Below are 20,180 nucleotides of genomic sequence, written 5' to 3' on the forward strand. Positions count from 1 at the left end.
CTTCCTTCTTCCTCCCTTCAGTAGGTTGTAGCTGCCCAGGTCGATGGTTTTAACAGTATTCAGTCTCACATCTAACCAGGGCACTGTCCGAGGGAGAATAATGGTGGTTTCCAAGGGATTCTTTAGGAGTGAGGACTTTCTTGGAGTCCTGAGCAATTGTGCTATTCTCTCGGTATCTAAGATGGACTCCTAGTCCCATGGCACATCGACTATGGGGAGGGCCTTAGTCATGCATTAGCCTGCATGGGCCCCCTCTGGAGCTGAGTGGGCTGTGCTTGGCTGGCCACTCATCACATCTCAGCATTTCAGGTTGGCCTCAGGAGCTGTGGGCACTTTGACAGGCAACATTCTTCTACAGAGGGAATGCAGGTTTGGGCCATCTGTCATTGCTGAGAGTGGCTTTTCTCCAACAGTAGATTCAACACACTCATTCCTCCACCCTTGGAGTGAATCTTGTGATGTGAGCTATTCTTCATATATATATATATATACACATACATACTACTGTGTCTGAATCTGTTAAGACTTTCTTTGGGATCTCTGTATTGATAAGTGGTATTTGACTGTGCTACAAAGTCTTTAAGAATAGGAGTTAATACAGTGAAGACAGCTTGGTATTAAAGGCCAAGTTACTTAACCTCTCTGAGACCAGTTCTCATTCATGGACAGGGCTCACAGCCCTGATTAATCCAAGCTGCTTTGAGGAGCCAGTGAGATAATGTATGCAAAGCTCTTTTTAAACACTGAACCGAGACAAGACGAGAACTTTATCTCATGCTGTATATGCAAGACTCTTGAGTGTGTGTGTGTGTTTAATGTGGAGATGGGGGCAGAGAACATTAACCAGAGTGTTTTCTCAGTGCTTTCTTCATAAACCACAGCCACTGTGTGGAGGGAGAGACTCAGCAAGGAGACAGAGGTGCAGTTAGCAAACACTGTTATCGGCATTTGGATATTAGGCCCCCATTCTCCATGGCGTCCTTGGGGAGCTGGGGGAGATTTGATGTTTTCTGAGGGTTCTGTGACTGCAGGTTATGGCTGGTGCTGTCATCCAATTACTCTCTACTTATTTTACTTAGACTTTAGTAATTGGAAAAAGATTAGATGTCAGGACTTTGCATTTTGTTGATTATATTACCAAAGTCTTCTCTGTAATCACTTCTCTTATTCCTGGTATTAATCATGAGCTCTGAGCGGCTAGAAGAGTCTAACAGTAGATTTCTAATGGAAGCAAAGGAAGCAGTTGTCTTTGTCTTGCTGAGACTGGAGTGTGTGGATGTCTCTCCACACCCACATGTGCTCTCTAGACCCCCCCCCCCCCCAGGAGATCAGAGACAAGCAGAACCAGGGCCTACTGTTCTTCCCCACCATGTCATAACAGTGACTTCTCTTACCCTCTAAAGCACTCACTGCCCTGGCTGCAGGCCCCTCTCCCTCTGGCCAATCCTCTGGTTCTCCTTGTTAGTGGTATTTGTCAAGACATCCAGACCTGTGTTGTACACTTTGAAACCTTCTTATCCTATCTGTATATCATGTAGCATACCTTTGTCAGTTGTGTGAAAACAAGCTTATCTCCCAGAGACCAGCGCTGAGAAGACAAATCAGATAGGCATTAAGAAACAGTGAGCAAGGGCTGGAGAGATGGCTTGGCGGTTAAGAGCTGGCTCCTCTTCCAAAGGACCTGATTAAGTTCCCAGCACTCACATGGCAACTCACAACTGTCTGTAATTCTAGTTCCAGGGGGATCTGATATCCTTATACACACATACAAGCAAGAAGAACATCAATGAGCATAAAAATAAAAATAAGTAAATCATTAGGAAGCAGAGAGAGGACTGGAGTGGGAGAGAGGAGGAGAGCCGGCTGAGCTGTCCGAATGGAGACTCAGCATGTGGACTCAGGAAACTCAGAATTAGTGGGAGGTGAGGAGTCTGGTACCCTGGATGCTACTGCCCTAGAGAGAAAGGGTCTCACCTGTCCCAGGGTGCACCAGAGATACCTGGATGCCTTTGACAAGTAAGTACCATCTAAGATTTGTGCACAAACAGGCAGTGTTCTGGTTTGCTTTAATAAAGTGGTACGACTCATTTTCTTTTGTGTATCGAGGACATTCACTCTGAAATGTTTATCATTAAGGCTTACTCTGGATTCATTTGTGGGGCTCCCTGCCCCCTAAGGGTACTGACAGGATATGGTAAAGTACTGTGGAACTTTTGGTAACCCTGCTTTTCTTTGTTCTGTTTTTTTCTTCCAACAGAGGAATTACGGAAGCTGAGCTGGTCTGGAATCCCAAAGCCAGTCCGTCCAATGACATGGAAACTTCTCTCAGTAAGTCCGCACACCAGTGCTCAGCCTAGCTACTTATTCCTGTGAGCCCAGTGGCCTGGCACCTGTCTGCAGGAGTTTGGCTTGCTGGCCATGGCCACACACTTGTCCATCTTGGTTGCATAATGACACAGGCCTTTGCCGTGTCCAAGAAGGCATTGTCTAGTTTTAGCTTAATTTCAAGGTTGGTTTGGCAAGTCTGGAAGAAAGTGAAGATGGGCAACAGCTCGTGACTGCTGCGTTCATTCCCATCGACTTCCACCATTAAAGAATCGCTGTGTGCAGGCTTGTGACTCAGGGGCTTACAGCACAGAAGACTGTACGGCCCGGAGGAAATGGTGTGCATCAACAAAGAAGGGTCGGCAGTGCTGCTGTTGGTGGACAAGAACAAGAGGAAGAGGAGGATGGATATGAGGAAAAGGGGAAGAAGAGGAAGAGGAAGTGGAGGAGGAAGGGGAGATGGAAGGGGAGGAGGAAGAAGGGGAAGGAGGACAGGCAAAGGAAGAGGACAAGGAGGCAGGGCAGGAGGTGTTGGACATTGCTTGTTAGTGTAGTGGAGAGGGGGCCAGTTCCCCCTCAGCACTGAGCTGCTGCTCCAGAAGCCCTCAGAGAAGGCCAGTGGTTGGTGCCCTCACTTACAGCTTAAGATTGGAAGTGGGACTAGTTTATTGGCAGCTTGCTTCTCTTTTTCCTTTGTTTTATTTTTGGGAGCTAAGTCACAGGGAACTCCAGGCACCTACTCTAAATTGAGTCTGACTTTCAGTGTTTAAAAGACTTGTGCTAATGAGTCATAATAAATTTTCAGTTCAGTACCTCGTAATCCTAAATGCAGATGCAGCTCTGAACAGCAAATATTTATTGATTAAATATCTCTTGCAATTAAGGCTAGATCTGCCATGATCACTTGCACTCTGTTTTGTAGATTTTAAGTGTTTGTAGCCATATTTCCAAATGTTCTCTAGAAGAGAAGTTATCACTCTTGATTGGTTTGTAGGAAGTTATGATGTAAATGTCTGGAAGCTCCAATGTCAGGGTGTTGTGCTCATCAAGAACTGGCTGAACCAGGCAGTGGTGGCGCATGCCTTTAATCCCTGCACGTGGGAGGCAGAGGCAGGTGGATTTCTGAGTTTGAGGTCAGTCTGGTCTACAGAGTGAGTTCCAGGATAGCCAGGGCTACACAGAGAAACCCTGTCTCAAAAAACCAACCAGGAGAAACAAACAAACAAAAAAAGAACTGGCAGGTCTAGGTGGAAAGGCTTCTGAGAGGCTCTTACCCTTTCCATCACTTCGTCGCCTGTGCGTGTCATAGCTGCAGTGCCCTGAGCTGCTGAGCTGCACACTGGTTACCATGTCAGTGGGCAGAGAGCATCAGAGGAACAGCAAGGGTTGAGGTGGGCTGAGTGGTGGGCTTACCCCACTGCGTTGGTGTGGACCTGGGAGTCTATACGCAGAAGTACTGGCAATGTAGACCAAAGAAAAACTGTAGGGGGCTTCCTAGAAACACCGAAGGCCATCAAGACCCAGCTGCTTCGAGGAAGAGGTCAGGGGTCCAGGCATGCAGCAGGGTAAGTCCAGCACAGTTTGTCACAGTGTATTTGTGAGGTGTTCAGGGCTTAGGTGTCAGCCAAGGGGAGGGGTTGGGATGGTACGATGGGGTGGCCAGTTCCTAGGGTCAGTTTTGTGAAGAGGAGGCTTTACAATGGGTCTCCAAGGCCATTGCAAGTGCACAAGGAGGGCAGGAAGGCTAGGGTAGTCCTCAGGCCTGAATTGACAGGTGAGAAGATAAATTCTAGGTTAGTGGGGAAATCTGCTCTTTGCCAAGGAGGTAGTATAGACAAGTGGGATGCCAGGCAAGGCTCCTTGGCATGCGTGCAAGCTCACAGTGCATCTCTGAAGAGTGTCAGTGTTACTTGGATGAGGGAGTTGGGCAGGTCACAAGCCTGAAGGGTGTAGTATGGGTGGGGCTGGTCAGTAGCACAGGCTAGGCAAGTGCTTCTTCTTCAGGTCTCCTTGGAAAGGCAGGGTGGAGGGCCAGGGATCAAGAGGAGACCATGTGTATGGTTGATCCCAGATAACATGGCCCCCGTCCTGAAGGACTTGAGCCAGGGCCGTGTAGCTATTTCTGGAAGGAGAATAACCTGTAAAACCATTGGTTAGTAATTTACTTATTTGTTGGAGACTAGTTGAACTTTGCGTGTTTCAGGCATTATGTTTGGTGCTGGAAAAGGGCAGGGTATGCTTGAGACTAAGTGCCTGCCCTATTGGGCCCTGCACAATACAGAGGAAATGCCTACCCTTCTGTTACTACGCAGTGCATGCCAGGGCTTCCTGCACAGAAAAAGAGCCTGTTTCTGTGCCCCAGGCATGCTATGTGCCCCACTTGTCCTTTATTGGATGCTTGCTGCGTGCAAGACAAGGCATTCTCAGATTTACTCAGAAGCTGAGTTATGTCCCTCAGAGAAGGAAGTGACTGTTACTAAGTTAGTTTGTGCAATGTATAGTAGTGATGGGGTGACCTCCAAGGGGCATCAGGGAAGCTAGAAGGGGTTTGAGTTGGAGCAGGGTCAGTTGGAATTACCAAGGCCACATGTATTTGTGGAGGGAGTCTGGCCACTAGAGCAGAGCCTGGGTCCTCTGCAGGGCACGGGCATGGGCACAGGCATGTGTATGGGCACAGCTATAGGCTGTTGAGTACTTGGCCTTTGGTTCTGTGATGCTTTTCCTGTGACGTCTGCTGCCTGCAGGCTCAGGACCTGCACAGGAGAGGAAGCCATTTAGCTGGGATGCTAGTCAGACATGGAGTGATGAGGTAGGAGTTGGTCAGAATTGGTGGGGTTTTTCTCAGCTGGAACTATCCGAACCCTGAAGTCCCATGAGAATGGCTTCCTTGTTTGAGGCAGCTTGCAGATGCTGTCAGCTTCAGCATGTGCCTTAGTTGGGTTACTGTTGCTATGATGAAATATCACACCCCAAAGCAAGTTGGGGAGGAAAAGTTCATTTGGCTTATTCTTCTACACCTGTAGTCTATCACTGAAGGAAGTCGGGACAGAAACTCAAACAGGGTAAGAACCTGGAGGTAGGAGCTGATGCAGATCATGGAGCAGTGCTGCTTACTGGCTTGGCTTCTGTGTCTTGTTCAGCCTGCTTTCTTATAGAACCCAGGTCCACCAGCCAAGGGATGGCCCCACCCACAGTGACCCCCCCCCCCCCCCACTCCATGTCTGACCAGCTGTGGTCTCTTTTTAACTGGTTGTATTTTACTGTCACTTGGGAGGTTGGGCAGTACTGATCCCTGGACTTGCTAGTGGACCCAGGTTGAACCCTAGACCACTAGGAAGCATGGAAGACAGGAAGGGCCCAGATGCTCACGAACCTGTAGGAAACTGGTCTCTGGAAAATGCATGGCCCCACTGAAGGCAGTTGCTCACTGGGCCTGACACCCAGACTAAGGGGTTGGACTGGGAGGCCGTGGCTGAGTGGGAAGTAGGTTATGAACCTAGTTCAAGGTCTGGCCCACTAGTAACATTCCTCCAGCTTGCCCATGGTTTGTCATCAGCATAGTTCTAGTGTTTGTGGACAAGTGTTACTTTTAATCAATGAGATGACATTCTTCTGTAGAGGAGAAATCTAGCTGTGTGGCTTTTATTCGGAAGAGCTCTCTCTGTAGCCAATGGGCGCCCCATTAAACACTAGCGATAATATTTAACTTTTAAATTACATGCAAGCAGCATAGGACCTTTCTCAAAATTAGTCCCAAAGAGAATCATAGTTTTGATTCTCTTTTTTTTTTTTTGTTAACTGTTTCAGAAAGAGTGAACAAAAACTAATTAAACATTTAACATTTATGCTAGTGAGGATATTGGCTAAAAATGACAGCGAGGCTCCAGCATCAGTGTGGCTTCTTTCAGTGTGTTACAGCCAGTTTGCATATGAACGCAGTGGGAGGGAACACATTGATTTTTGTGTCACCAGGACAGTTTGGATTTAAGTATCTGCATGCATTGTTTTACATTTATGATTAGTGTTTTTATAGCATGCTAATACAGCAATTAAGTCTTCTGTAGTTCTGTCATTTAAAATTCATTGCATACTTGAATGTATTTCATTTGCATAATTTCTAGTCTTGCTTAATTATCAAGAGGCCTGCACTTGCACATGTGTTTTTTCCTCTAGGAAGGGGATGGCAGGAGAATGGGTGGGCCTCTTCTGATGGCACACTTGCCTTTTAGAATTTGTGTTTCATTTAGTTAACCTTCTGGGAGCAGGGAATCTCCCGAGAGTGTTCATTCCACTCCCCAAGGATGCTGCTGGTAGCCATGGCCGTCTCTGCTGAGCACTCTGGTGATCTCACTGGCCTCTCTGCAGCCTGGGCCCGGGCCCTTCACTCTAGCTGTTGAGTGCAGCGGCCAGCCTTTCATCTGCCAGGCTCTGCTTCGGTCTTTGCTTAGCCTGGACTTACTTCCAGCACATCTCCAGGCGCCATGTCGTTTTCCATTGTCTCTGCTGTCTCCACCAAACCGAGCCAGGGAGCTGGGCTAACTTACTCTCTCCCTGAGACCCTGGGTCTGTGTCATCTCTCTTCATCTTCTTACATCATCCATTCATCCAGCATGCCTTCTGAGTATCTGCTATGGCACCAATGTTCTAAGCCCTTGGGTATATCTCTGAGAAGAAAGAGAGAGCTTACATTGTTACTGGAAGAGATAGAAATACATTGGATATGGGAAGCTGGCAGAGGTGATTGATGGGTGCTGGTCAGGATATGAGCAAATCAGAGTGTTGTTTAAGTGTGTGGTCCTGGTGGGCCTCACTGAAGGATTGGAGCCAGTGGGTCCCAATAGAGGAAATAATGAGTTCAGAGGGAGACCCTGAGGCAGGAGGTGTGGTGTTTGAAGTGTGTTTAACTGATTAGAAGGTAGAGAATCTGTCACATAGAGAAGAAGGAGCTTGTATGCTCTGGCCAGGGAGGAGGAGAGGCCAGGCAGGGCCCGGGTGGCCTCGGATCACATCCTGAGTGTGGCAAAAAGTCATTGAGAGTTGAAGGGGCTGATATGGTCAAATGCTCCCCATTTTACCATATGCTATGGTAAAGTGTGGATTTCTAAAGCCATAGTGCAGAGATAAGTCTCACCAGGGCAGAGAGTGGCGGGGGTGGGGCTCTCTGCAATTTGGCTTCTCCCGAGAGCCGCCTTGTTCCATACATTGAGCAGGGACACAGGTGTTGCTGTGTATGACAAGGCCTCAGTGTGGACTGTTTCTAGGAGCTCTGGGAGCCAGGAGTCAGCTGGTATCCCTGACAGGTGTGGGATTGTAGGGTAAGGGCAGGGACGATATTATGGGGAGGCCTTGGCTTGAGTCTGGCCTCATATTTCTGTGGCTCTGATCATGCCACCATGGTTTGCCATGTCTGTCTCCCTGTCTGAAAGTGGGAACCTTGACTACCTCTGGATGGCTAGGACTAAAGGAACACTGAGGTGCCTGGTGGGGGCCACACCTTCCTTGGAGGCCCCATGGGTGGGCAGTTACCACACAAAGAACAAGATGTATCTTAGGACATTGTTATTCTTTAAGTGCATATGAACTGAAACTGAGATAACTCCAAGGAGAAAGGAGGTGTGGACAAAGCCTACTGCCTGGCTGGGTTGTCCCTGGGGCAGCTGTTAACTGGATGGTGACATACCTGTCATTACGTCTGCCTGTACCCTGACCTTGTAATTTTGTGCCTTCGTCTCAGTGGCAGGGCTGTGTCCCTGGTGTCCCCAGCACTAAGAGCTCTGTTGGGATGTCCACAGGGGTGTTGCAAATGGCTCTGATTACCAGGTGGGTGACATTTGGGCTGGTTCTGGTCCTGTTGGTGCTACATGCTGTGTGCATCAGAATGTGCAGTGGAGTCTTGGCGATCTCCTCTCTTCAGAGAAGAGGAGAGAAGAGGAGAGGAGAGGAGAGGGGAGGGGAGGGGAGGGGAGGGGAGGGGAGGGGAGGGGAGGGGAGAGGAGAGGAGAGGAGAGGAGAGGAGAGGAGAGGAGAGAAGTATCTGAGGGTTGTGGTTTTCCTGTAGAAAACAGTGTCATGAGCCTTTCTTTCCCTTGAAAGCTCTCAGGTGAGCATTTCGTGGTGTGTTGGCTATGAGTTGAATTTGACACGTTAGTAACAGGACTGTGGAGGCACATCACTGGTACCTCCTGTGGCCTCCTTGGGAGTAAGTAGCAGGATCTGTAGTGCCCACAGCTCACATGGAGGAGGAATTCATATCAGGAAGTAATCAGGTGTTGACCAGTGTGTTAGAGGTGGGGCAGTTTATGTAAATATATGTGGAACACTTGGCCTGGTTGTGTTGCCTTCAGGGTGATGTCTCTTCAGGGCTACCAGGCAATCTTGGAAGGACTGCAAGTTAGCCCATGGATCACATACAGTCATATAGCACTCAGCCCATGGATCACATGCAGTCATATGGCACTCAGCCCATGGATCACATGCAGTCATATAGCACTCAGCCCATTGATCACATGCAGTCATATAGCACTCAGCCCATGGATCACATGCAGTCATGTAGCACTCAGTCCATGGATCACATGCAATCATGTAGCATTCAGCCCGTGGATCACATGCAGCCGTGTACTGCTCAGCCCGTGGATCACATGCAACCGTGTACTGCTCAGCCCGTGGATCACATGCAGCCGTGTACTGCTCAGCCCGTGGATCACATGCAGCCGTGTACTGCTGTGGACACTGTGCAGGAGCAGCCACACACTATTTAACAAGCAGGCAGAGTGGGCCCAACAGACTGTCCTTTACAGAAGTAGGTGTGGTTCAGTTGGTGCCTCCTATTGTCAAATGTCATTTAATCACAGTAGGGGTATGGCTGTGATTTTTTTTTTTTAAATTTTTTGGTTTTGGGCTTTTAGTGACAGGGTCTCACTATATAGTTCTAGAATTCTCTCTGTAGACCAGGTTGGCCTCAAACTCAGAAAGATCCACCTGCCTCTGCCTTCCAAGTGCCTAAAGGCATAGGCCACTCTTCTTGACTATGATTTTCAAGTGCAGCATTATGAACCTGAATGTTGGGGAATGGGTGTTTTCCTAAAAAGATCGACTGTACATCAACAACTGGGGCTGTCTCCAAGTGAGGGCCTGCTCTTCATCACAGGACATTACTGGGGCACAGCAGCCCTCCACAGGCCGGGATGAAGATGCTTCCCACAGGCCTCACCTGCAGACCTGGAAGGAGACTGTGCCCTGACTGGCCTGACTGGAAGCAGACTGCATCTGCGCTTACCCTTCAGCATTGCTCCGTGCAGGGCCACCCACAGCCCCCGGGGAGTGCAGATTTTTCCTGCAGTCTGGTGGCTAGCTCAAAGCAGCTAGAGTGGCCACCGTGGGAACTTTTGTTGGAGTATCTGTGCCCCAGCAAGGCTGTACTACAGCCTGAGCCTCACCCTTGTGCTCATGGGTGGCTGCTGCTGCTCACACTTCCCATATTCACCCAGATTCATGGAGGCAGCAAAGGAAAGCCCTGGGCTTTGGGCTACCCAATGATGTGCCCATCTAATGTGTCCCAGTCAGTGCTGGCTGGGGTGTGAAAGGGTGTCACCTCCTTGGAAAAGATCGGGCGGTTCCTTAAAAACTTCTCTGTACCCTCTGATGTCCGCACCTTTCCCTTGCTCTTAGGTCTGAGAAATCAGAGATGCGTACCTCCAGAGTCTGCAAGAATACCCATTAAGCTTTGCTCATTCATAAGCATTTGCTCATTAAACTTACCAGAATACGTGCCATGGCCAAATCTCAGAAGACAGGGTGCACAAAATCCTAGGTTCTGAGTTTGTGTTTGGAGAGTCCCAGATAGAGCGAGTCAGCTCTAGTGAGAAACTAGCACTTGCAGGGTCCAGGTGGGATGGTGGGAATGGGCTGCAGAGGGCACCGTCACTTTGGGCCGTGGCAACTGGGTAACTGGGTAACTGGGTAACTGGGTAACTGGGTAACTGGGTAACTGAGTAACTGGTAAAGACTGTCTTTCTGGGAGTAGTAGTCAACTGCCTGAAGCTTTCCTTGAGGCTATAGGTCTGTGCTTAAAATTAACAAAATTTAAAGGTATACTGTATGTATCATAAGATTAACTTAAAACGTAGACAAAGAAACAAATAAGAAGCCACAGAGAAAAGTGTCCATTTTATGTATTGAAAAGTGCCAGGACCCCACCCCCACCCCCGAGAGGCTTTGGAGAATGCAGGCACATTTGCCCCCATGAATGCTCTGTTTATATAGAATCAATATTTGTGTATATGTGTGCATGGTTTGAGTGTGAGACCAGACACACTTCCCTTCATGTGGATGTAAGCCCTGTGGAGAAGGGGTTAGTATCTCCATACCATGCATTAAGAAAGCATTGGGCCCGGGTATCATGAGATGACGTTTATTGGATGTGAGTGACTTAGAACTGGTTAGTGACACTGGTGGGGTATGCCGGTGCTGCCTGCTGTCCACTGCTTTGTTCTACCTGAGCCATGCTGCACAGGTGATTGTTCTTCACTCTCATGATACACGGTAACCACAGGTGCCTGTGTTCTTCTGTTCCTCCAGGGTTACCTTCCTGCCAATGTTGACCGAAGACCAGCCACGCTGCAGAGGAAACAGAAGGAATACTTTGCTTTCATTGAGCATTATTACAACTCTAGGAATGATGAAGTTCACCAGGACACATATCGCCAGGTGTGTGTGTGTGTGTGTGTGTGTGTGTGTGTGTGTGTGTGTGTGCGCGTGTGTGTGTTGTCTCTCTCTTCACTCAGTACTGGGATTTGGAGGTGGTTTGTAGGGAATGTGTTTCATCTATCAGGAACCTGATAGGCTTGCAGATTTATATTTTCTAACCATAACCATTTGAAAGCAACTAATGTCAATTGGCTACCTGCGGCAGACCTGACTTGCTTTTGTTCCTTCTCAGGCAAAGCATGAGGCTTGAGTCAAGTTACAAAATAGATGCTGAGATCTTCTAGTGATGACCAGCTCTGCCTGGGTGATGGTTGGCATGTGGTACCTTGGCCTGTGCCCAGCATTCTATAACCTATATATATATATAACCTTCTATAGGGCAGTGCCTTGGCCTGGGCCCTGATCTAGTGCCTTCCTGCACTGGATTATCGTGTATTTACTGTCTCACTGAAGGTGATATCCAGGCCCCATGGAGCTAGTTAGCGATAATATTTGCCTGGCTTGGCTTCCTCTCTGTAGGTCACCTGCTGATACTTGTGGCCTTTCCCCTATTTTCTCAGGCCTGTTATTGATGAGGCAGGCCAGGGGCAGGATATGGAGTATGATGCATACACTGTCCTGGCTGCATAAGAAACACATTGCCTGGGGTTCCTTGCTGGAATTGGGTATAGAGGCGGATCAGGCCTGCTTTCATCTTGTAGGAGGCCAGCACATACATCTGTCACCAAAGAGAGCAATGGACTGGCTGTGGCTCCTAGGATGCCATGCTAGTGGACCTGGGCAACCTTGTTCCTCACCCATACCTAGGCTCCTACATGTAGCCCTCCTGAGTCTGTGTAGGTATCCTTCTGCAAGGGTGCCCGTGGAGTTTCTTTCTGTGTGCTCTGTGTGCAAGTTTATCTCATCTTGTTCCTTTGTGCGGAGGACTCAGACTCTCACTAGTAGCCCTTTGAAGGATACAAACTGCAGGCTTTTTGTAGTTGGAGAGGCTGAACCTAAGTGCCTACTCTTGGCCACAGGCTATAGTGTCAGAGTGAAATGGTGACCCTATTTATTAGGTGCTAACTGTGGCACTGTCTGTACATGGACAAGAATGGAACTAAACTGTTGAGTCCCCTTTGGGTTAAAATATGCTGTCTCCCTCAGTTTGTGTAGGCTGTTTCCCTGGAGCCTCAGAGTGATGCGAGTGTTACTGGTGTGGGGTGCGCTCCTGGGACATGGAGCCAGCCTGTGGTGCCAGTTGTGCTCAGAGCACTCCTGTTGGGTCACCTCTTAAACCCCACCCTCAGGCGGTAGTGCTAGCAAACATTGTCAAAACTCTTGTCAGGTGGTGCTCACAGGAATCTGCTGACACCAGCAGAGACTTTCAGGAGCTTCCCTTAATGTGTCCTAGATTCCTCATGGACACTGAGAAATAGAGGAGACTGTGGCCGGTGTTGCAGACAACCCTGTCACTGCTCAAACAGTGCATTGTCAGTGTCCTTGAGTCCCGCCCGGTGTCAGGCTGAAAATCAGTGTGCACTGATTGCATTGGCTCATGCTACTGAGCAGCCGAGGCCCACTCTATTCCTAACCCTGCAGTGAGCACAGCCGGACTGTGAAGGGGCAGGACAGCCACTGAGGACAGTCAAGTCTTGCTCAGGTGGAGTGTGTCTCTGGGTGCTTCCTATGGAGGAGCCTGGTGACAGTCCTCTCAGAGCAGGTTAAGGGTAAGTCACACGTGTCATCAGGACTGCTCCATCCTACAAGATAAACATATGCCTCTCCTGCATCTGCAGATCCATATCGACATTCCTCGGATGAGCCCGGAAGCACTGATTCTTCAGCCCAAGGTGACGGAGGTAAGAGGAGGCTGGCCAGCTGGGAGTCTCTGCTGATGCCTGTCGCCGTGTGTGACCATTGCTACACTCAAGGGTCCTGATCCAGGAGCCCCAAGGTCCATAATTAGTGGGTATGGAAACACTGATCATTCTCAATTTTTTTTGATGTACACCAAAAAATACAGCAAAAAGAATATATGCAGTATGTGTGAGGGTATTTATAGTAGAAATGTATGTCCTTGAATTTAGGAGTTAGGACCTCTCCAATGATGACCAGCTGCCTCTATGAGTTTGAAACTGGCAGCACAGAAACTATTTCTCTGTGCTCATGGTTCTACTGCCGCAGCTCTGTTTCTGTTCCCTTCTCCCTACCAACCTCCAAAAGAGTTGGACTATTGTCTCCAAATTTTATTTGCCGTAGTTCGTGACTTCAACACTAAGGAAGCAGTGCTGTGATGGTGTTGCCTCTTGAACTGTGTGTTCCTTTCTTTGTGCATGCATTCAGTCTCCGAAGCTTGTGCTTTCTTCTACTGTGTAGCAGTCAGGGTGAATGTTTGGACCCTGCCTAGTGCTCTGCAGTTGGGACAGTGTGGCTAGAATCATCAATCTGTTTATGCAGTATACCCCTGTGAGAACTTCTCCAAGCCTTTCAGGATAATATCAGTGTGATTTCTGGAGGGGTCTGCAGACAGGGCTCATCTGAAGTGCTGAAACCCTGGATTTCCATTCCTTGGCAGTTCTTGGAACATGGCCAGGCTCCTGAGCTCTGTATGCCCGGTGGATATTCCCATCATGCTCCTGGCTTCACTTTCCCTGACTGCTGGTGGGTAAAGAGCCTCTCTATATGTAGAGATGGGCATCTTCTGTGTTCCTGATCTGGTAAAAGCTTGTTACTGGCTGTCCCATCCTTTTCTTGTTTTTACCTTAAAAAAAAACTTTGTGATGTTTATACATCTGGGATTCTAATTCTTCATCGGTTATTTGATGGGACAGGCTTAGCTTTGCTGAGTTGAATGTGATGCCCCCTCTTAGGTTATCATGGGATACTTTCTTTAAGAACTCTTTTCCCACACATTTGTCTCATAAATGGTCTCCCATCTCCTCATTTGATAGTTTTCTTTCCACATCCTGTGTTTAATTTGTAGCTGATAGCAGCACCTCAGGGTAGTCAGTCACAGTGCGGGCTGTGCAGGGACTCGGGCTTGTCACCTCAGTGTTGGATCCATCTGCACCATGTTCCTAGGCATCCACAAGGAGGTCAGCGCCGCCTTCTCCCTCTGCAGAGTTGCCTGGGTCCTCTTAGTCTTTACGCAGTCAAGTCATTTTCCGAATCATGTTGCCAGGATTTTAAAAGTCTGTTTGATTTGTGAATGGGATTGCTTGGACTCCTTTGATCTGCTCAGCAGGCCCTCTTCCACTGGGCTCTGACTCCAGTCCTATTTTTTCGTGTTATTTTGAGATCAGGTCTGTCTGAGTTGCCCAGGGTAGCCTTGATCTCAGTGTAGATTGCACATGCCCTGAACTTCCTGCCTTATCCCACCAAGTAGCTGAGATCACTGACAGGGCCACCAGACCAAGGCAAGCCTTTAGGAAAGGCCTTATGTATGTTTTATTAGATTCATCCCTAACCTCATATCTCTGTCACTAAAGTAAGTGGTATCTCTTTAAAGTAGACTTACTATCTGAAATACTTTGTTTTTCATCTTTATTTTCCCCCAGTAAATGCATTTTGAAACGTGAACATCTCTTGCCTGCACAGTAAAGCTGCTAAAAAATTCTGACATTGCTGAAGTAAAAGTGCTCATAGATTGTGGAGCACAAAAGGGGAGAATGAGTTGCCGTAGGGGCGGCCGCTCTGAGGCCCTTCTCTCTGATTGCCCTTCTCAGTGGTGTGTTCACAGTGGTGTGCTCACAGTGGTGTGCTCACAGTGGTGTGTTCACAGTGGTGTGCTCACAGTGGTGTGCTCACAGTGGTGTGTTCACAGTGGTGTGCTCACAGTGGTGTGTTCACAGTGGTGTGCTCACAGTGGTGTGTTCACAGTGGTGTGCTCACAGTGGTGTGTTCACAGTGGTGTGCTTACAGTGGTGTGTTCACAGTGGTGTGCTCACAGTGGTGTGCTCACAGTAGCCAGAATCAAGGGTAATGCATTACCACCTCGTCTTTACTTAAGTTTTTCTTTAACCATGGAAAATAGACCGTGTGTGTGTGTGTGTGTGTGTGTGTGTGTGTGTGTGTGTGTTTCTCTACAGCTTGACATACTGCTCATAGAGCTGGCCTTGTGGCCTCTGGCCACAGTTATGGTCTGGAGTCACTACCATTTTGGTGTGGTCAGGTCTTAGCCCTTTTCCTTAAGAGCATTTCCTTGGCAGTGGGTTTGCTCAGCCCTGAGACTCCTCCAGGGGTAAGGGGTGTGTATACTTAGCAGTTGGCAGGGCTGAGCAGGGGCTGTGCAGCCTTCAGGACAGGTAGACCTCTGGGGAGGAGGGCAGACCATCCAGGCTGGCCATAGTGACCATGGATCACTTGAGGGTAAATGTGTATCTGGGGATATGAACTGAGGAGCAGATCCTTGAGGAAAAGCATTGGAAGGCAGGTCTTGTGTCGGCCAGTTTTCAGGAGCCAGTTAGATTTCTGGCACCTTAGAAGTTGGAATGTATCCACGGTGACAGCAAATCTATTGCCATGGTAGCTTCTTGAGATGGAAGCTGATGACGGTGTCCAGAGCTAGTTGTTGGTCAGACGGTTGGTTGCCACTGTGTGCTTGGCTTTAACCTCGAGTCCAAGCACCTGCTTGGCTCTCTTGTTCACATTTGCATCCCACTAGCAGGTGGGATCCTAAGACGCAGCTAGGAAAGAGCAGGCACATGGCTTATGAAGGCCCGTGAGGTGGCAGTGTGGTACCACTTATAGCCTGGTCACTTAGTGTGGTCACCTGGAGTTACTTCCTTGGATGGGAGCTGGGAAGGTGGCGCAGTGTCCTGAGTGCAGAAGTGCATATGGCGGCTCGGTGGGGCTCTGTGGAGTTTCCTGAAATCAGGCTTTTGGTTTGTTTTCTCCAGTATTGTTATGTGAAAGAAAAATCACTTTTTAGCCACCTTTAATTTTTTTTTAGTCTTGGGCCCATTTTGTTGATGAACTCCCTCTTAACATGACCTGTGGCACTTAGCTGTTTGTAGATAGTCCTGTGTCTTTGTTGAAGACCATATTCAAGTGCAGATGTTGCCAGGTTCAATATCTGCCCAGTGGCCTTTCCTCCACAGCTGTCCTGTTGTCAGTCCTCTGTTGCTTTAGAGCAGTCTCAGGTTCAGAAGTAAGGTTGCTGCTGGGATGTGATATCTTGTTACATATGGAGAGACACAGAATAGTGAGCCACACAGGTTGTGAAACTGAATTTTTGACCCAAAACTACAAGTGGATTTAGAAGCCACCTGTGACTGGGAAAGAAGGGACGTTCTTGCAGTGAAGGTACCCATGGAGCATCAGCCTTTTCTGCCAGGCTTGAAGGCTTCCCAGTTGGAGGTGGCAGTCTCCCCAGATCCACATCTGGTCCCCATGTGCCTATGTATGGTTTGGGGGGGGGTGAGGACAGGGGTCATGTGCTGGTCCCTGCTTCTAGAGTACTGTTCTCCTGCCCTGTTGACAGGCCTCCTGAGCTGCTGGTGCACCTGTGCTTACCAGGTTGCTAAAGGTGCTTGGAACCCTGGCATCAGCCACCTGTTCCCCCTCTTGCTGTAGCTGTGCTGCAGAGTGTCCCCACCTCACCTCTGTAAGGCAAGAACCTCCTTTGATGTCTCCTAGTCTCACCATGGTGTGCAGGCCCTGCCAGGGAGAAGCTGGTCCCTCTTTTCATTGCACCCTGATTCTTCTCATTGGCTTTCCACCCCGATGTGGGCATGCTGCATTTAGAGCAATGAACTAGGCATCTCCACAGCCTCGCAACCCTGGCACGGTGTCTCCCACGTCTGTTTTACCCTTGTCACTTTACTTGATGTCTTAGTTATAGTTCTGTTGCTGCGAGGAGACACCATGACCAAGGGCAGCTTATTGCAGAGCATCTAATCAGGCTGCCTTACATTTTCAGAGGGGGAGTCTGTGATCATCACGACAGGGATCATGACAGCTGGCAGGCAGGCATGGTGCTGGAGCAGTAGCTGAGAGCTCACATCTGGTCAAGCAGAGAGAGGGAGTGAGACTGGGCCTGGTGTGAGCCCCACATCCTGATCCTTCCCAAACAGTCCACCAACTGGGGACCAAGTATTCAAACATACGAGCTTGTGGGGCCTTTCTCATTCAAACCACCTCGGTATCATGCTTCCCCTTCTAATTTACAAATGGGGTCACAGTTTAAGAGTCCAGAAAAATCTTACTTGCTACTGAATCAGTTCATCACACTTTTCTGGTATCTGTTGGGTAGGGGTTGGCCTGTCATTCATTTCTTTTCTCTGTTTTTGTGGCAAAACCATCAGATCAGAAAGCTGTCTTTAACATACATGTCGCATCAAAGAAATCTAAGAGTTTTAATTTTAGGTCTTCATTGTCAGGCATAAGGTAGAGAATGGTGCTGGTATCTCCAAAGTCTCTTCTTGTGCCACATGCTCTTTATGATGTAAGTAACCTCTGTGATTATGGTGGCTCTCCAGTTCTTTGTCATGTCTTTGCCAGTGGCACAAGTATGGACTGCTCTTCTTGATGGTGGGCATTGATGGCCGATGCTACTGGAGTGCTCTTTGGGCAATGCAGCCCTGAGTGTGTCTACCCACCTTGATGATGGAGGTTGACAGATGGTACCAGCAGTGTGCTGGCTGGGGTGTTTCACTAGAGAGTTTTTGTTCATATGTAAAGAACATCAATTGGATTTGCTCCATCATTACCTACTTACCTGTTCCCTAATAGTCTCATTTTTACTTTCTTTTAAAAAAAACTAATATATAATAATATAATATAATATAATATAATATAATATAATATAATATAATATAATTTTCACTAAAACAATTTTACACATGCAAGTGATATACTTTGCTTGTGTTTCCTGCCATTAATTATCCTTCTTTCCTTCTTCTATTCTTTTCTTCTTTTGTTCCATTCTCCCAACCCAATACTCTCTTCCAGTCTTCTGTTTCTGTCTCTCTGTCTGTCTCTGTCTCTGTTTCTGTTTCTCTCTCTCTCTCTCTCTCTCTCTCTCTCTCTCTCTCACACACACACACACACACACACACACACACTCCACACATAAAACATACTCGTTTGAGTCTAGCTTCTTTCACTTAACATGATGCACTCCTATCTTCCCATTTTCTGTAGATGGCATAATTTTATCCTTTGTAGATGAGTAAAACTTCACTGTCTACAAATACCACATTTTCTTTATCCATTCATCTGTTAATGGATGTCTGGGGTGATTCTGTTACTTGGCTGTTGTGCATAGCATTGTAAGCGTGCTTAATCCTCTCCAGCTGTCTATCCAGAAGTGGTGTCACGGGGTTATGTGACAGTTCTATTTGGGTGCTTTGAGGATTGATTTTCACAGTGGTCCCCTGAGGGATGAAGGGCTCCTTTCTCACCAGCGTTAGTTGTTTTTTTAAAGGTAGCCATTTCGACTAGGGTGAGATAGACTTTAAATGAGGTTTGGATTGTTATTACCCTCATGGCCAAGGATGCTGAACTTTTGATGACATATTTATTGGTCCTATCTCTTTGCTTTTTAGTTTAGGGATCTATGTGTTCAGTTCATTTGCCCATTTATTGATGGGGTGAGGTTTTGGTGTTTAGCTCTTTGTGGTTTTTGTAGATTGTGGATTCCTGTCAGATGGCAAAGACCTCCTCCCCTCTGTCTTGCAGGCTGGCGCTGCACTCTGCAGAGTTGCTTCCTTTGGGTCCTTATACAGTCCCATTTATCAGTTCTTGTCCTGACCACTGAAAGCCCTAGTCCTATGTTTTCCTCTAGAATGTTGAAGTTTGATGTCTTATTAAAGTCTGTGATTCATTGTGAATTGATTTTTTTTTTTTTTTTTTTTTTTTTTTTTTTATTAATTGGGTGAGAGATAGTTTCTATGTCATTCTTCTCCAGTGGTTTGGAAAAAGTCTTTCTTGTCTTCTCTGTTTGCTTTGGCACGTTTCTGGAAGGTGGGTGCAACTGTGTAGGTTTGTTTCTGAGTCTTCTGTGCCCGTGGTCGGTGTGTCTGCTGTTAGAGTTAGTTAGTTAGCGGCTTGCTGTTGTTGTCACTGTGTCTTTGTAGTGTAGTTTGAGGTCAGGTACTGTGTAGTCTCCATCACTGTTCCTTTTCCCCTGGCTTGCTCTTCTGCACCTTTATTTCTGGAATGGTTTCCAAGTGGAAAGGCAGTGGTGGCCCGGACCCCCAGCAGCCAGGCCTGTCTGCTGTCTCTCAGGATTTCTAGCTGGTCTTGGCTCTCTTGGTTTGTCTGTCTTTTTTGTCCCGACGTGGCCTTGGTTATTGTAGTCTTGAGTCTTGTGGGCCAGGCCCAGACTGCCTGTTCCCAGTGTGTTTCTTGGCCTTTCCTTGTCAGCTTGTTAGGTGTTATGGACTCTCCCAATTCCAGTTGTGTTTGTTGATCTGTTTGGAGGGAATTAATGTTTTGTTTTTGTGTTTGCTTAGATTTTGTCTTTATTTTTTAAAGATTTTTTTCTTTATGTGAGTGCTTGCCTGTACCACGTGCATGTAGTGGCTTGCCAAGGCAGAAGAGTATGTCAGATTCCCGGAACTAGAGTTGTATAGAATTTGTGAGCACCCACCTCCCTTTCTCCCCTCCCCCAGTGCCGTACTTCTAGTTACTCTCCACGGAGCTTGACTTCTTTTTGGTGGGTGCTGGGATTCTGAACTCAGGGCCTCATGCCTGCACAGCAGACACATAACCCGCTGAGCCCATCCAGGCCTCTTAAGTTTTTCATACCTGGGGAACATGTGGTAGGAAGTATTTTCATTACAGAATTTCAGAAACGAGCCTTTGGGAAGAGTTCAAAGTTTGTGCTACTTTGAATGCAGTCCTCTCCAACAGACATGGGTATTGAGAATGGTGAACAGGGCCAGGCAGTGGTGGTGCACGCCTTTTATCCCAGCACTCGGGAGGCAGAGGCAGGCGTATTTCTGAGTTCGAGGCCAGCCTGGTCTACAGACAGAGTTCCAGGAAGAAAGAAAGAAAGAAAGAAAGAAAGAAAGAAAGAAAGAAAGAAAGAAAGAAAGAAAGAAAGAAAGAAAGAAAGAATGGTGAACAGAAAGAATGGTGAAAGAATGGCTGATAATGTCTGCAAGTGTAGGCATGTCCATGGCCCAAGGCCTCTGTACATCATGCCCTTTAGTGGATCATGT

The 20,180-nt window shown here is 47.8% G+C and overlaps 1 protein-coding gene across 1 annotated transcript in view; it reads left to right on the forward strand.

The window, feature by feature from the left end:
- Positions 1 to 20,180, forward strand: part of Tbc1d22a (TBC1 domain family member 22A) — a 290,169-nt gene that overhangs the window by 81,557 nt on the left and 188,432 nt on the right. Inside the window, exons 5-7 of the mRNA XM_052160274.1 lie at positions 2,258 to 2,328; positions 10,903 to 11,031; positions 12,810 to 12,872. Of these exons, the coding sequence (XP_052016234.1) occupies positions 2,258 to 2,328; positions 10,903 to 11,031; positions 12,810 to 12,872 (263 nt within the window). The remainder of the gene's footprint in view (positions 1 to 2,257; positions 2,329 to 10,902; positions 11,032 to 12,809; positions 12,873 to 20,180) is intronic.

Source organism: Apodemus sylvaticus, chromosome 17, assembly GCF_947179515.1.
Source record: "Apodemus sylvaticus chromosome 17, mApoSyl1.1, whole genome shotgun sequence".
Classification (NCBI taxonomy): domain Eukaryota; kingdom Metazoa; phylum Chordata; class Mammalia; order Rodentia; family Muridae; genus Apodemus; species Apodemus sylvaticus.